At 42.0% G+C, this 17,918-nt stretch overlaps 1 protein-coding gene and 1 long non-coding RNA gene across 2 annotated transcripts in view; one reads left to right on the forward strand and one right to left on the reverse strand.

Moving 5' to 3' along the window:
• CPB2 (carboxypeptidase B2) overlaps positions 1–16,479 on the reverse strand; it is a 52,408-nt gene extending 35,929 nt beyond the window's left edge. The window contains exon 1 of the mRNA XM_041731020.1: positions 16,340–16,479. Coding sequence (XP_041586954.1) covers positions 16,340–16,413 — 74 coding nt within the window. The 5' untranslated portion in view covers positions 16,414–16,479. The remainder of the gene's footprint in view (positions 1–16,339) is intronic.
• On the forward strand, positions 14,104–16,394 carry LOC121476872. The gene is made up of 3 exons (XR_005984052.1): positions 14,104–14,169; positions 14,313–14,591; positions 16,259–16,394. It is a non-coding gene; the product is annotated as an uncharacterized LOC121476872 (long non-coding RNA).
• Positions 16,480–17,918: the final 1,439 nt, after the last annotated feature.

A 17,918-nucleotide genomic window follows, 5' to 3' on the forward strand; every position in this document is an offset into this window, starting at 1 on the left:
TGTTGTTGCAAATGGCAAGACTGCATTCTTTTTCATGGCTGAATAATAAATAATATATATATATATATTTATATATACATATCACAGCTTCTTTATCCATTTATCTATCAAAAGACATTTGGGCTGCTTCCATAATGTGGCTATTGTAAATAAGGCTGCAATAAACATAAGGGTGCATATATCTTTTCTAATTAGTATTTTCATATTCTTTGGATGAATACATAGTGGAACTACTGGATCATATGGTGATTTTATTTTTAATTTTTTGAAGAAGCTCTATGCTGTTTTTCATAGTGGCTGCACAAGTTTGCATTCCCACCAACAGTACATGAGGCTTCCTTTTTTTTTTTTTTTTTTTTTTTACCATATCCTCACCAACACTTGTTATCACTCTGACAGGTGTGAGGTGATAGCTCATTGTGGTTTTGATTTGCATTCCCCTGATGATGAGTGAGGTTGAGCATCTTTTCATATGTCAGTCATCTGTATGTTTTCTTTGGAGAAATGTCTGTTCATGTCTTTTGCCCATTTTTAATTGGACTATTTGGGGGTTTCTTTGGGTTTCTATTGTTTTGGTGTTGAGTTGTACAAGTTCTTCATATAGTTTTGATAGTAACCCTCTATCAGAGATATCATTTGCAAATATCTTCTCCCATTCAATAGGTTGTCTTTTAGTTTTGTCTGTTTTATTGATGTTTTTAAATCTACTTGAAAATTATTTGGGTGCGTTGGAAAGAAGTCCTTGAGTTGCTTTTTTCTACTTAGCATCATTTGTTAATCACTAATACTTTCCCCAGGATCAGCTATGCCATTTCTGTCATATATGTTTTCATACTCTTTGCCAGAGACTGCTTGTTCATCGCGTCATTTTTTGTTTCTGGGGATACACCAAAACACTGCATTCCCCATTCTTCCGTGTGGTTGTGTTAAGACCCTGTGCCTTTCCCTGATGGAAAGTGATGCAGAGCATTTTCTCATGTGTATGTTGGCCATGTCTACGTCTTCCTCTGTGAGATTTCTCTTCATGTCTTTTGCCCACTTCATGATTGGATTGTTTGTTTCTTTGCTGTTGAGTTTAATAAGTTCTTTATCGATCTTGGATACTAGCCCTTTATCTGATATGTCATTTGCAAATATCTTCTCCCATTCTGTAGGTTGTCTTTTAGTTTTGTTGACTGTATCCTTTGCTGTGCAGAAGCTTCTTATCTTGATGAAGTCCCAAGAGTTCATTTTTGCTTTTGTTTCCTTCGCCTTCGTGGATGTATCTCGCAAGAAGTTACTGTGGCCGAGTTCAAAAAGGGTGTTCCCTGTGTTCTCCTCTACGAAACAGTGTATGTTCTCATTCATTTGGGGAATATAAATAATAGTGAAAGGGAATATAAGGGAATAAAATCTTAAAAAAAGAAAGGGAATATAAGGGAGAATAAATGTGTGGGAAATATCAGAAAGGGAGACAGAACATAAAGACTCCTAACTCTGGGAAACGAACTAGGGGTGGTGGAAGGGGAGGAGGGTGGGGGGTGGGGGTGAGTGGGTGACGGGCACTGAGGGGGGACACTTGACGGGATGAGCACTGGGTGTTATTCTGTATGTTGGCAAATTGAACACCAATAAAAAATTATTTTATTAAAAAAAAAAGAAGGGTGGATTTGGAAATGAAAGACAATAAATCGACAACTGGCATTAAAAAAAAAAAGACCTGTGCCTGCGTGCTCAGCAACAGGAATATGGGGAGGGGGGAGTGATGTGCCTCAGTTAAGAGCAGGTGGTAGTCTTTATGTGCTATGTATTCTCACCCTGGGGCTAGAAGCAGAGAATCCAAGGAAGTTAGAGTAGGGAAGTAGTTCAGATCTCCAAGGTGGAGGAGAGGACCAGGGAGAGATGGATGGCTTCATCAATTGGTGAGAAGAATGAGAAACATTCATTGTGGCAAATAAAGCTATTTCAGGACGCATTAGTTACACAGGCCGATCAAGGATTACCCTTACTCATGTGGTGTGGTCTATTTCTTGGATCTTGGATTTACTTGTCTATCCTTAGGCTGATACCATTCATTTGTGGCATTGTAGATTCCTATTAAATCTTAACAGCCTACAGGACAAGCTCCTGCTTCCCCTCTCCCTTCTCTAGTTCTTTTTAGAGATTTTCTTGTATTGACATTTTGCTTTTCCAAATAAATTTTATTTTTAATTTATTTTTATTCATTTTGTATATTTTTACCAAATAAATTTTAAAAATCAGCTTGTCATGTTCCATGAAAAAGGTTTGGGTTTTGATTAGTATTATTATAAGGCAATAATTTGGGAGAATTGGTATTCTCCTGAGTCTCCTATCGTTAATATGATAGATTTGTCTACTGGTTTAGGCCTTTTTTTAATAACGTTCAAAAAAATTTTTATAATCTTATCCATAAAAATATTACATACTTTTAATTATACTTATCCTAGGAAATTTCTTTTTTCTTTTATAAATGGTGATTTGTAAAATATTCCATCTCTTAGTTCTTTCTTTTGAGGTATAGGAATGAAATTAATTTTTATATATTGATTTTTCTATCCAGGTCCCTTGGTAGTTTTGATCATTTTAAAGTAGAAATGTTGTTTTTTCTTTGCAAGAAATCATTATAATTGCACGTATTAAATTTTGATTCTTTCATTTCAATGCTTATAGATTTTTTTCTTGCCTTACTGCACTGATTAGGATCTATAGTACAGTGTTGAATGGCAGTGGAAATAATATGCATGATGCATAATTTTAAAGAAAAGCTTTATAGTGTTTTACCATTAGGATGCTGGTAGCAGGGTTTTGTAGGTACCTTTCATCAGGGTGAAGAAGTTTCCTTCTACTCTCTGCTTTGAGTTTTTATAAAGAATGGGTGTGGATTTTATCATATGTTTTTATGAGACGAGCACGAAGTTTTCTAGTTTCACCTCTTAGAGTGATGAATTACATCAACAGATTCTTTTTTAAGTTGACACCTGGTTTAATTTGTTTTCTCACCTTTGCTTTGTCATATTTCTTCCCACCTTGTAATGCTCGCTAGGGCCGTAATAAATAATAATTGCTTAGCAATTCTTGCAAAGCCAAGGCAATAGATTAGTGTGAATCAACATGGATTGACTTTATTTTTACATACCACCTAATCAGAAAGAAAAGAATTTCTTAATAACATTTCTCATACTGTAGTTCTCCATCCATTTGTGCAGATGAGGGAGATTTGGATAAATAGAAAATGGAAGCAGTGAGGTGAGGAATTGCAGATATATGTGGTATCTGTTAACAGCCATGGCATTCTCAAATTTCTACTAAACCTCTAAGGAACAATTTTATTTACATTAAAATTAAGCTATATTGGTGGCATTTACCAATTTACCAGAGGGAGATCATTTTTTAACTTAAAGAAGTTTTTCTTTTATTTTTAGACAAATACTGTCTTTGAAATGTGGGATAAATAAATATATTTTTTAATCACAAAGAAAATGTTTTGTTCTTTATTTAAAACTGATCTTAGGGGACGCCTGGGTGGCTCAGGGGTTGAGTGTCTGCCTTCGGCTCAGGTCATGATCCCAGGGTCCTGGGATCAAGTTCTGAATCAGGCTTCCTGCAGGGGATCCCGCTTCTTGCTCTGCCTGTGTCTCTGCCTCTCTCTCTCTGTCTCTCATGAGTAAATAAATAAAATCTTAAAAAAAGTAAAACTAGTCTTAGACTTTGAGGTGCCTGGCTGGCTCAGTTGGTTGTGTCTGACTCTTGATTTTGGCTCAGGTCATAATCTCAGGGTTGTAGGATTGATCCCCTGTATTGGGTTCCACACTGGGCATGGAGCCTGCTTGAGATTCTCTCTCTCCCTCTTCCACTCATTCTCTCTCTCTAAAACAAAAACTATCATCTATCTATCTATCTATCTATCTATCTATATCTATCTATCATCTATCATCTATCTATCTATATTACAATGCATTCAATAAATTAAATGTCAGCAATGTGATGACTAGATACAGCATTGTATCCTAGATTAGATCCTGAAGCAGAGAAAGGACATAAGTGGAAAAACTGATGAAAACCAAATAAAGCCTAGAGTTTAAGTAATAATAATAATAATAATGTTGATAATGTTGGATTTTCAGTTTTGACAAATATAACATGGTAATGGAAGGTGCTAATGGTAGGGGAAACTGAGTGAAGAGTATTCAGGAACTCTGTAATATCTTTGCAACTTTTCTGTACATCTAAAAATACTCCAAATAAAAATTGTATTTAAAAAAAATGTAACAAGAGCTCTGGAAATACAAAAGAGATTATGGCAACTTACGCTTGTCATTATTAGCAAAGGCTTTATGGAAGAGATGATTGAGTAAGTTAGAGTGTATAAAGGCCCCGTGGCAGGAGACAAAAAGGCGCTGTTGGGGATATAGCAAGCTGTTCATTGTTGCCAAGTGTAGGATAGGATCATAGCTAAACAAAAATGAATTTGAAACTTATTTTCATCCTCCTCTAGAGAAGGTTTTGAGTGCGCATTGAGAAATCTGGTCTTTATCTTAGAGGCAATTAGGAGTTCAGAAAAGGATATCCCTTGTGATTTATAAGAATAACTTTGACAGCAGGGTGGAGGGTGGTTTTATTTTAGAAAGCCTGATTAAAAGATTTTAAATTCTGGAAATAAGCCTCTGGAGCCTTGATTTTCAGAAGAGGGAAGGATTGGCTCACAGGAAAAACAGAATAGGAAATTTTACGTCAATCCCTGGTACAGTTTTAGTGAACACTATTCAACCAGTGCTTAAGGAAATATGTTCAAAGGCAGGTACTGCAGGATCATTTGTAGTAACAATTACTGGAAACCACATGAATGCTTCTCAGTAACAGAATTGTTGAATGCTGGTAGTGTCTGCACATTCTGGGATGTTTTGTAGCCATTATAAAGAATGAATTAGATTTAGAACAGTTAACTTGCGGGAGATTTATATGACATTCTGAAAGAGAGAAGCAAGAAATGGAGAAGCCAATAAAATATTATCCCATTTTTGTGAAGAAAAAAATGAGAAAAAGGAAAACTACGCGTGTTAAAAGCAGGAGGAGAACGTGGTGAATGAATAAGCAGTACATAGCCAACATCTATCTGGATGATGGGGGAATAACAATGAAAAGACTGGGTAGGTGAGGGACATGGAAGGAGGAAATACAATTGTTTCTTAAAAGGAAGGTCTCTATAGTTCTGGTAGGAGACCCGGTATTCAATGAGTGTAAAATTAAACAAGGGTGTATATAAATGTATAGAGAAATGTATGAAAAAATGATCCCCAAAATGTTAATGATGTTTTCTCAGGGTGATGAAATCCAAATAAAGGTTTTCCTTCCCAATTTTATGCCTTTCAATATTATTTATTAACCAAAAAGAACTCTTACTTAATCAGGGGGGAAAGCTATTAGAAAGCTATACTGACTATGAAAAAGCCACTGCCAAGCTTCTTATACCGCTAGTGACCCTTTTGCTAGTACATTCCTTGTTGTTTTCAAATGTCCTCCAAGCCCATTAGGGGAGTACAGTGGGTTTTCTAGTCTTTCGTCAGTCTCTTTTCATTCTAGCATGTCCTGTTCTAGGACTTTTTTTATCCTTTCTTTCACCATCTGCCATAATAGCTTTGACATTTCTAGTTCATTAAATGTAGGCCACTGTTTTTTCTACCAGCTTCCAAACACCATCCTAGCAGCAATTAGCACCACCTCCCAAGGATCTAACTGGAATGTCAAATTCTGTATATTGGGCGAGTGCACAGCTTTAGGGATATAGTCCCTTTCCTTTTTTAGCATACTCAGCACTTGTGCAGCCAGATTATGTCATGACTTAACCCTACCTACCAGTTAGGAGGCCAGGAGGAGAGGTGGGAGTAGATTCTGAGGGCTGACAGTAAGAGATGATGTTACAGAACTGAGCTCCCCAATAGCGATGGCCATGACGGAATCATTATACGATAGAAGCCAGGTGGCAGTGTTTAAGCATCTTTGACAAGTTGGGCTCAGTTGTTTTCATTAACAACAAGGTCAGAGTGGCAGCCAGAAGAACTCGACCCACAGAAAGCTATAGAGTTAGTTAAGAGAACATAGAGTTCCCAGGGCAAGATAAATGGCAGCCAACAAAAGTCTTGCTCAATCTTTACAATCAAAATAAATCAAGGATGAATATGAGAGAAGCTAAGGACAGCTATGCCAATCCAGAGTCACAATCCATTGCCCTGTTTCCAGATGTTGGCCAGTCCCTAGACCCAGAATCTCTTGCCTGAAGTGAGGAGACAAGTCCCCACAAAGAAAGACCCTGCAACAGTACAGAAAGGGCATATGACCATGACTTCCTCTGTCCCTTCCCAAAGAAACCTATGAAACTGTACTCAGGAACTCTACACACTGGAGAAAGGAAACTGCTCAATCATTTTGAGGTCATCTTGCAGGGTCCAAGTTGACATTGATGCTTAGCAGTCTGGAACCCTAAATCTAGGTCCAGCTCTTGGTGGAGGCACTGCCCTGGGTCCGTGGATCACCCATGATCATTTCCCTGTCCCAAATGTAACACTGAGATGGAATACTTGGTAACTGATAGAACCCCCCACATCAGGTCCTTACCTGTAAAGTAAGAGCTATCATAGTGGGAAAAGCCAAAGGGGAAACTGTGCCCCCTCTCTCAGCAGGAGAAGGAAGAAAAAGCAAACACAAAGAAGCATTCTGGGAGAAATGGCAGATATTAGTATCACCCTTAAAGACCTAATGATGCAAGAATGGTGGTTGCCACAAATCCACTTTAAATTCATTAGTCTGGCTTTCACAAAAACCAGATGGGTCTTAGTGGTTGTGCATAGGCAATCAGACACTACCAAATAGGAGCAAATTGTAGCCACAGTGCTCAGTGTGGTCTCTTCGCTGGGCAGAGTCTTATTAGATATATGGTGTTCAGCTATTGAGCGAGCTATCTCCATGAGAAAAAAACATCACAAACAATTCACATCTACTTGGGACAGACACCGTATATAGTTAGAGTCTTCCTTGACTTGAATTAATTTTTCCACTAACTATCCTGTCTGGATATCTCAGGCTACTATGTAAAGGACATCATGTGAATCTTAGATCAGATGAACAAGACGTGCCAGGCGTGTTGGAGGTCTTGGTAAGACAGATGTGCTCCCAAGGGTGTGTATGCGTGTTGGGGGGTAATACTGTAAACATTCAGGGGACTGTCAAGCTAGGGATATTTTAAAGGTCTAGTGATCTGGGGTAGGCTGGGAAATTCCCTCCAAAATAAAGGATTTTATTAAAATAAAATATTTTATATCTCTCCTGATGAAGAAAGGCACATAATTCCTGGTAAGTATCCTGGGTTCTGGATATACCTCACTCAGATATATTGCTTCAACCCATTAATTGGTGACATGAAAGACTCTCATCTTTATGATGGAGAGGCCCAGAGCCGAAAGGTCCAGGATGTGGTACAAGAAGCCTCGTCACTTGGACCATATGGCCTGGCAGGCCATAAAAGAATAGAGGCATCTGTGGTAGGAAAAGATGCCAGGTAGAGGTTTTGGTGTGTCCCAACAGGAGAGTCATAATGTAGAGACTGACAGCAAGACCATGATGTCTGCAAAGGAGAATTATGTATCATCCAAAAAACAGTTCCTAGCATGCTATTGGGCCCTGGCAGAGATGGAATACCTGACCATGGGTAACAAGTGGTCACGGAGCCAGTCTCACCCATCATGACCGGGTTCTATCATACTATGGTAGGCAGTGAGGGCCCCCAGAATGTCCGTGTCCTAATCCCTAGAACCTGCGAACCTGTTGCCTTACAGGGGAAAAGCAGCTTTGCAAATACAATTAGGTCTTTTGAGATAGGATGATTATGTTGGATTATCTGGGTAAACCCCAAAGATTTTGCAAAGATCCTCAAAAGTAGAGATGGGAGACAGAGAGGAAGGCATAGGGAGATTTGGCCTAAGGATTGTCCAGAGCAATTCGGAACAAAAAGGACTCAACTCACCTTTTCTGGCTTTGAAGGTAAAGGGAGGGTTGTAAGCCAAGGAATGAAGGTGGCCTCTAGAAACGGGGAAAAAAAGCAAGGAAGTGGATTTTCCCCTCAAAGCCTCTAGAGAAGAACACAGTGGTGGCTGACACTTTGATTTCAGCCCAGTGAGGCCCATTTTTAATTTCTAAACTGCAGAAATGTAAGATAATAAGTTTATGCCATTTTAAGACCCTCATTTTTGCTAATCTGTTACAGTAGCAATAGGACACTGATACCATTGTCATGTCATGAGGTTGGGCAGGCCAACCAGAAATCCATCATGAGACCAAAATGATTCATCTGGGACCAGGCACAAGTAGGATTTAGGGACACAAGTGAGGTGCATGACCAGGTGGCCCATACCCACATGTCATCATCCACTACCGTTACACCCGTGCCTCTCTCCACTCATACTGACACGTGCCACATGTGGCAGCCCATTATGACCAACTAATGGAAGATCGAGTAGCCATGAGAACACACCTCTAAGATCTCCAACTGTAAGATGTGTGACTGGTGGAAGGCGCCAGCTGCTCTGCTTGAATTCTGTCCCTATGTTAATGCTAAGGCCGTAGTTTTTACTGGCTGCTTCCAGCTAATAGCTGAAAATGGTGGAGAGGCCAAGGCAGGCTCGTTACTGAAAGATGAAGGGCTCTTCTAATGGATGACATTAGCTCAAGAACCATCTTATCAACTTTGCAAAACCTTGTTTAGAATTGCACTATAAACCTTCCGTGGTCTACCTGCCTTCCTTCCCTTTCTCCTGCACAGGGGTTAAACCTGCATTGCAGTCTGATGTCTCTCCTGAGAGCCTCTTCCTGTCCCCTCCTTATTTCTTTCTCTCAACCATTTTCCTCCCTACATCTCTTGTATGTCTAATTTCATCTTGGTGTCTACTTTTTGGGGGACTAGGGAAGTGGGGGGACCTTTGTATCACATTGTAGCACGTAACAGAGAGCACCCACCAAACAATAGGCACTAAATAACTATGTCAACAAAATAATCGGGCAGTGGAGGGACGCCTGGGTGGCTCAGTGGTTGAGCATCTGCCTTTGGCCCAGGGCCTGATCCTGGAGTCCCAGGATCGAGTCCCACATTAGGCCCCCTGCATGGAGCCTACTTCTCCCTCTGCCTATGTCTCTGCCTCCCTCTCTCTCTGTGTCTGTCATGAATAAGTAAATAAAATAAAAAAAAAATGGGCAGTGGATTTCAGCCAGCCTCTCTCACAGTCATACCAGTGTCGGCACATGAATGGAAAGGACACATGAATGGAACAGACACGATGGCAGGGGTAAAGTTACACATGGCCCAACAGGATGAATTGCTACTCATCAAGATTGAAAGAGCAACTGTTGTTGCCAAACGTCCAACTTGCCAGCAACAGAAACCCAAACCAAGCCCTTTAATCAGCACCATTCCTCAAAGAGACCAAACAACCACTTGGTGAGGAATTGTCTACTTTGGTCCCCTTCCACTCTGGGTCTGTATTTGCCTCTTCCACCTGCAGGGCCTCAACTAGTGTTACCATACAAGGACTTACATAGTGTTTGCTCTGCAAGGGATCCCACCCAACACTGTATCTGATTAAGGGATCCACTTTACGGGCAGCCCAGGTGGCTCAGCGGTTTAGTGCTGCCTTTGGCCCGGGGCCTGATCCTGGAGACCTGAGATCGAGTCCCACATCAGCTCCCCGCATGGAGCCTGCTTCTCCCTCTGCCTCTGTCTCTGCCCCCCTACCTCTCTGTGTGTCTCTCATGAGTAAATAAATAAAATCTTAAAAAAAAAAAAAGGGATCACTTTAAAACAAGGGAGGCGCAGAATGGGCACATTACCGTGGGATCCACTGGGCACATACCCACACACCACCCAGAAGCTACTAGCCTCGTACAGCAATTAGAATGGATTAGCTGAGGTGCTGGCTTGGAAAGGGCAACATCTTCCAGGATGTAGTTTTAAATCAATAATCATGATACGATGCGGTGTCTCCACGAGTTAGAATCCATGGTTCCAGGAACCAAGTGGAAGTGGCTTTATTCACCACCATGCCAGGTGAATCAGGGCAATTTTCACTTGCTATCTACAAACGTGGCTCTGTAAATTTAAAAGTTCTGGTCCCCAGAAGAGAAAAGCTCCCACAAGGGTCATGGCAAGAGTCTTGTTAAACTGAGAGCTGTTGCTGCTACCCAGTCATTTCATTCTCCTTGTCCCACAAGAGAGAAGTTATGCCAGATGAGGTAAATGACCTGGATAACCAGGAGGCTTTAAAGGGCTGCATTCGCACGGTTAGGCTGGCGGGGAAGACTGTATTTGGTCCACAGGTGATAAGCTCAGGCATTCTGTAATACCCCCTTAACCCGTGTTGACGTGTATAGACTAGTGCAATAGTCATAGCCCGGAAGGGCAAGGTCATGGGAGGCTCAGACCCTTGAAGGTCGAGAGGCTGGATCATCTCACCAGGTAAGTCACCTAGACCACGGTAGGTGCTGGTGAAAGGAAAACGGGATGGATTGTAAAAAAGAAAAAGATGAGTATTGGTTATCATCTCAAGACTAGGTCGGCTGTGGTGGACTGAACGGTGAATCCCACTAATGTCCCTCTCGTATGTTTCCTCCAGCAAACGTGGCAAAATCCGAAATCCCAGAGGAGCTGCCCCCCAAGCTTATGTTTGAAGTAGATTGATCTGGCACAAGGGCTGGACCGTAGGAGATGCCACGTTGTGCTGCCCAGGTCCCCATCCAGGAATAGATCATTTTCCCAGTGTCTGCCAGTGTTGGCAGCTGTTCCTCGAGTCCCTTTCCAGGACTTTTTCTTGACTGAAGAAGGCCATGCTGGCAAGGTCATGCCCCTGCCCAGGTACAGTCCACATCCAATGTCTAATAGATATGGGTTATAGAGGCGTATGCCCTTGCCCCAGTTTGGGATAACTCTGCAAGAATGACTCTGCTTTAGGGATCCCAGGGCTTCGTGTGACTGCATCATTATTCAGTTCCTCCTCTGCTCAGGTCTCTTTCCTTAATTCTTGCACAAATGTTGGTCCCAATACCACTTTCTAGTCAACTTCTTACATATAAATGTCTATCTTAGCTGCTGCCTGGCGAAACTAACCCACGATGGATACAAAGGTCTATCATGTGGGATAAAACATGCAAAGTGCTCTGTAAGTTTGTATTCTCTGTTACAAGAATGCAAAGTCAGAAGTTACTTGGGCTGAGGTCATCAGAGAATGGGGACACTCTGAGCTGGACTTCTGAGATGGGCAGGATCTGGAAAGTGAAGGGGAAGTGACGCCATTAGACTGAGATCGGTAGACGTTTGGCAAGCGAGTTGGAGGTGAAATGGCCTAAGTGCCAATGCATAAGTGGGAAAGCAAAACCAGAGCTCAAGGAATAGCAAGGGATCTGGCTGGGCAGGAATATGGGGCTTCTGTTGGGATGTACCAGGAAATAAAACCAAGATGAATGGGCAGGATGGGACCTGACCACCAAGGGTCTTAAAAGCTGGGGTCAGGATTGTGGCCCTTGTCTATATTTCAAGCCAAAGAGAGAAAAACTCAAAGCTCTATTTTGATATGAAGTCGGGACTCCTATGAGTGAATCCTAGTTCGAGAGTGAACTTCCTAACAACTTAAGCTAACAATGAAATGGGACGCCTTTTACAAAGCAGTGAGGTCTCCATTGCTAAACAGGCTAAATTTCAGTCCTATGTAAAGGAAGTGTCGTGTTGATTAGAAGGTAAGGACCTTCCTCTAAAGTACTTGACCAAAGTTAATGAACAGAAAGGAGAAAAAAAGAAAAAGCAAAGGTTAAAAAAAAAAAAAAGTATTATCCCAATGGCTATATCCCTCTCTCTTAAGGAGAAAAAATTTAAGGAAACGCAGGAAACATAAATTGGGAAATACGAGGACTAAAATGATGAGGGTAAACGTGTTCCAGAAAATATTAATGTGTGCAAGTTCCAACTGCAGTGAGCAGGACTCCCTGTCTCCACCTGCTTGGCCCAAGTGCCAACACAATAGAATGGGGAAATGGGATGAGGGTCAGGGAGGTCACCGTATGCAGAACTCCCAGTTTCTGAGGATCAGTTTCCTGACCACGTCCTCTTACTTCATGAGAAAGATTCTATGAAAAGTGGTCAGAGTGGAGAAAGGGAGAAGATTTGTGACAACACTTCTTTGGAGCAAGTTGTTGCAGGTTCTATCAGTGTCCCTTCTCCCAAAGGGGATGAAGTTTGGGGGTGTTACTTCCCTCATCCCCACCTCGCAGGGAGGACTTCCAAGGGGTAATGGGAGAGTCTGAACGTACTTCCTCGACTTTAGAGACACAAGAACTGGTGCCTGGCTTGTTCCCAAGAAGGCCAAGCATGCATGTGGCTGGCCTCCAGTTGGCTGGACAGTAATTAAAACCCAAAGAAGAAATACTTCAGGTGGGTAGTTGTAACTCAGATGCTGTCAGATAGCTCCGCCTGCAGGGGACGAACACGTGGGAGTGAATGCAAGATTCCTGGGGCTGGGACATGGAGTCACAAGAGATGCATCTAGCCCTGGTCTGGAGAGTTCCTCAGCAGTGGAATCTGAACAGTTCCTAAGAAGTTAAACCCCGAGGGACACCTGGGGGGCTCAGCGGTGGAGCATCTGCCTCCGGCCCAGGTCGTGACCCTGGGGTCCTGGGATCGAGTCCCGCATGGGGCTCCCTGCATGGAGCCTGCTTCTCCCTCTGCCTGTGTCTCTGCCTCTTTCTCTCTCTGTGTCTCTCAGGAATAAATAAACAAAATCTTAAAAAAAAAAAAAAAAGTATCCAAGGCCGCACAACTAATAAGCCGCAGCTGTGGGGCCAGATCTAGAGATTTTGAGCCTCGACACGGTTCCCTCCAAGAACAGGATTGTGTTCATCAGGCTCCAGCCCTGAGTGACAGTTTCCAGGGGGAAGGTTCACATTCGCCATCGGTTCTGGAAGGTTATTTTTGAGTTTGAAAATTGGGTGCGACGCCTCTGAGCGATGGAACTGAGCTCAAGGCTGCAATTTTGTTTTACGCATTACAGCGTCTTAAGGCCCCTGGTGCCCTGTTGTTTAAGATGAAAATGTTATATGAGGACGACCTCAGTGCGAGGGAATAAACTGGGCTCCAGGTGGCAGGTACCCGTGAAGCCCACAGAGGGGCCAAGGCCTGCGGCCTAGTCATAGTTCAGAAGGCCTCGCTCCGCAGGCCTGCTCCACCCTCCCACCTCCCTTCCTTTCCTCCCTTGTGCTTCCCCTACTGCCCTGTTTCCAGTAAACAGCTCCCGTGAAGGGTCATCAGAGCACAACACGGTGCATGCCTCTCTGGTTGCGAGGTTCCTGCCAGGATTTCATTTTTGCCCTTGACACTGTGTGGTCTTTAACAGCAAGTGACAACTTGCAAGAGACCTGTTTTGGGTTCCGTGTGTTTGCTGCCTTCCTCCCTGGCATCTGGTGGTCACGCGTTTAACCCCTTTTTTGGGGGGGGTCCTTGTTTTCATTTGGGGGCATTTACCTGATGAGACTTGTCAAAATGCACCTACAAATCAGCTGCTAAGGCATTGCCTGAATACCAAGTGCTGTTAGGAAAAGTATCAGGCCAAGAAAGCAGTAACAGAGAACAGCGTTAGGGAAAAGCCAGAGCGACAGCCTCTTTTTTTATTTTACTATTTTATTTTATTTTATTTTATTTTATTTATTTATTTTATTTTATTTTATTATTTTATTTTATTTTATTTATTTATTTTATTTATTTTTTTCAGCCTCTTTTCTAGAAGGCGTTATGGGCTTGCCCCCAGAAATAATTCATCACAGTCTCTTGCCTGAATGAAATTAGATTTCTCTTTAAGCTTCAGTAATAGGCTGTTTCTGGAAAAGCAGAGCTCAGAAACAGCTGGTTAAAAAAAAATTATTTTTACTCACAGAAAGAGTTCAGATTTTTTTTCTAGTGGAGGGGGTGGTGGACTCAGGTACGCATCTGCCCGCGAAGCTGCAGCTATCAGCTAGGCCCTTCCCAGTACACATGGACAGTATTTTCAATACCCCGTGACTGGTTCAAATGTAGGCATGTTTTTATTCTTCTCTTCAAGCAGAGTTATCGATCGGACTCCAAAGTACACGCTGAAGCAAGAAATAGTAAGAAAAGCTGTGCATGAAGGAATATTCTCACATATTTCTTTGCTTTATCTGTGTCTGTGTGTGTGTGTGTGTGTGTGTGTGTGTAAATCCTTTATTGGCATAATATCCGCTAAACTGTCATGTGCTTTCTCATTTTGAAGTGACCTGGTGAAGCTTGTGACAGTCTTGTGAAGTCTGGTGAAGCTTGTGACACTACCAAGATAGTGACTGTCTTATCTAGGAGTCCAGTTCATGCCAGGCTCCAGATGGTGGCCGGCTGGGCCTTGCAGCCTCTGCCAAGGGGCTGGCACCATGCCACCAAAGACCCAGCACGGTGAAGATCTGGACCCTGGACTTCCAGCCCGCCTCTCCCCAAGGCTGCACTCGGGACCACCTGTCTTCTCTGCAAACTCACTGTGACTCAATCTGACCTCCATCAAGTGAGCTCTCTTCCTAATTCCTAGATCCTAGAACCAATACTATGCAGTGAAACAGGTGGGAGTGAGGTGACACGGGTTTGAATCCAAACTCTACACTTACTGTTTGGTTTGGGGCAAATGATTTATCCTTCCTAGGGCTCAGTTTCCTTCTCTGTTGGGTATCGCCATAAAGATTCCGAGGGTGTAGGATTGTAGGCATTTAATGAGATGATGTTTCTAAGTGCTGAGCCCAGTGCGTGAGGCGACACAGGTGCTAGATAACCATGTGTCCCCTCCTTTTCCCCTCTCCTGGATGATACTGCCACAGTACCCAGCTGGACATGTTGAGATCAGTTTTCCTCCTGCCCTCTCCCCTACTTTTAAGTAAAGCCAATTGCCAAGTTATGAGATATTAGAAATGGCAAGGACCTTAGAAATTATGTCATCTGGCTTATTGATAACACGTAGAGACATCAGTCACCAGTTATTCTAGCAATTTGACTCACATGTTGTTTCGATTAGCAATCATTACTTGGTGATGGAATTTGTTGTGTGACACTTGACAATCATATTGAACAAAAAAGAAACAGTGATAATGTACAAACACAGCATCAGGCTCTCAAGTCAAGCTCTGTTTCCTTAAATGCTGTCATGTGCCTCTTTCTGACTCAGAAAAGTATTTTGTTTTTCCTATAGATTTTCTTTACTTATTTGAGAGAGACACAGAGACAGAGAGATAGCGAGAGAGAGCACAAGCAGGGGAGGGGAGAAGCAGACTCCCCGCTGAGCAGGGAGCTCCACACGGGGCTCCATCCCAGGACCTCAAGATCATGACCTGAGCTGAAGGCAGACACTTAACCAACTGAGCTGCCCAGGACCCCCCCACCCCCCAAGAAGAAAGTATTTTGGATAGAATTTTCCTTCCTTGGTATGTCCTTCCTCTCTCTACTATTCACTAAATGTGGAGAGGCATTTGTCTTGGAGACGATTAGAGAAGAATCATAGAAGCAAAACAAAGGGAAAAAATAAGACAGTTTCAAAGGAAACAAAACTAGTTTTAAAAGTCTTCGAGTTCACTAGGTAATAAATCACAATATGACACACAGCGTGAACTACTTGCCATATAGTCTATGTTCATTTGTACTCTTCTAAGTGGTTGAGAGTGGAAAATCTCCAGGGAATCACTCAACTAAGCTAAATAAGGATTAGATACATTCACACAGGTGTTCTTTATAGCACAACTATTCTTCCTTTCATATTCCACATAAATACTCACGCACAACCCAAACCTCCTATTTCATACCTTTACCTTCTTCTCCCTGTATTCCATGTACAAGATGAAAATATTCATAGTTACCCATAGTCGGGTTATTCATAGTTAACACAAATTATCCAGTTAATATATTTTGTGTGTGAAGACAAAAAAATGTAAATCATGTGATGTGTTAGAGTGTAAATAATCACCTTTATAAAAGCTTCTATTTCTGTAATCTCCCTAGCCCCTGAATATACGTATCATCCAGCTTTCTCTCAGTAATAAAACTAGAGCCAGAAAAGGAAAAACAAAACAAAACAAAAGACCCTAGATCTAGTGAGATCCTTATTACACTGAAATGTACTTTTCATCAGGGCAACATGGAAAATCTCTGAAAGAGCTGACCTTCAAACTTTTAACATTTTGCTCCCAGGTTAGTGCACTGACTGGATTCCATGTGGGGCAAACAAGCGAGGAAATTGGCCCCCCACCACCTCAGATTCTATCGAGTTACCTCTGAAAAGCGAAGACATGCCGCTCACACAAGAGGAAGATGGCTACAAGGACTCCAATGCTATAAAGCTTCATCCCAACAGCAATTTGCTGAAAAACAAAATTCTCTGGAGGGAAGAGCCGGGCTGGCTGGTTACATAAGAGCCTTCTTTACACACTGGTTAAAATATAATGGCATGTTCCCTCTCATTTCTGTGATCAATTGACTTAGCTACTACTTTCACTCTCAAAAAAGAAAGTATGATGAGAGTTGTTCTTACTTTTGACCATCTAGAAGATAGTTAACGCCTCAAGAAAGATGAGGCTGAGAATAAAAGTATAGTAATGTTGCAGAAACGTGTCTGGTTTGTTGAAGAAAAATAGCCCTAGAGTATGGACTAATGGCTCCTAATCCATGCCGAGGGGAGGTCTCCACTGGAGAACTGATGAGGGCTTCCCTTGTCTCTGTCTTTTTCAACATTTTCAACTTAGGTGAAGAAGTGGAAGGTGAGTTTCTCAACTTTGTGGCTCTTACAAGGCTGAGAAGGAAGCTTGTATGGAGGATTACAGAGTCTCCATTTAAAGAGATCTTTCCCTGTTCATATGCAGTGATGGGCCCACCTATAAGAGAGTAGGAATATTACGTCTTAGAGACTTCTCAGAGCAATAAAAAAAATCAGGTTGCTTTGAATCATATTTACTTAGGAAAGCTCACCGTAAGTGCCATTATCTAAATCAGAGCTCATCACGAGTCCTTCTGAAGGCAGCCTCTTATGGCATTTTGTCTGCTATAAGGTCACAGCTTACCTCTGCAAGTGGAGGAAACCCAGGTGTCATACCTGAATTCCCACTGGTCAGTGCATTTGAATGTTTCTGAAGTCAGGGCAGGCAAATCTGCAAAATAAATCAACCTTCCACAACGGGACTTCTGAGAAGGAAAGGATTTGCATTTCAAACTTCTCTCTCTGAGATTCAGAGCTATTAAAACATATTTGATGGATTAAGGTAACTCCACTGAAACAATATACATGTGTATCTGATCATTTTTAGACAAAGATACACCGGAAGAATAGGCCAGAAATCCATTAGATTGTGGTTAATTACAGCAGGTGGATAGAAAACTGAGTGGAAAAGACGCTGGAATAAGAAGGTAGACGAGATGGAGGAGGGACCCTTCTTTGAGTAAACATTTTTGAGTACTTCAGAATCTGAAAATACTACAGAATTTGAGAACCGTGTTAATTTTTCACTTACTCAAAACAAATCAATAAGATGAATACAAGCAAAAACCCATGAACTGAAGGGTGTTTTTAGTGAGGGACATAACTACCCTGAAAGGGAAAGAGGCAAAATGAAGCCAACAACTTTTGCCTTGTTTTTCTCAAAACACAAAAAATAACTTTAAGATAACGGTCAATAGAGTTTACTGACAAGTTTTATCAATTTTTGTGCTCCCTGTTTAGTTGTATCCTGTGGCGCCTCCCTGGGTTTGCATTTCTTCCTGCTGAAGCAATCTTTGAGAAGTTGCTTTAGTGAAGATCTATTCGTGGTAGGTTGTATTGTGCTCTGCATGTCTGACAAGAATGTCATTCTACTCTCGC

This window comes from Vulpes lagopus, chromosome 16, assembly GCF_018345385.1.
Source record: "Vulpes lagopus strain Blue_001 chromosome 16, ASM1834538v1, whole genome shotgun sequence".
Taxonomy (NCBI): domain Eukaryota; kingdom Metazoa; phylum Chordata; class Mammalia; order Carnivora; family Canidae; genus Vulpes; species Vulpes lagopus.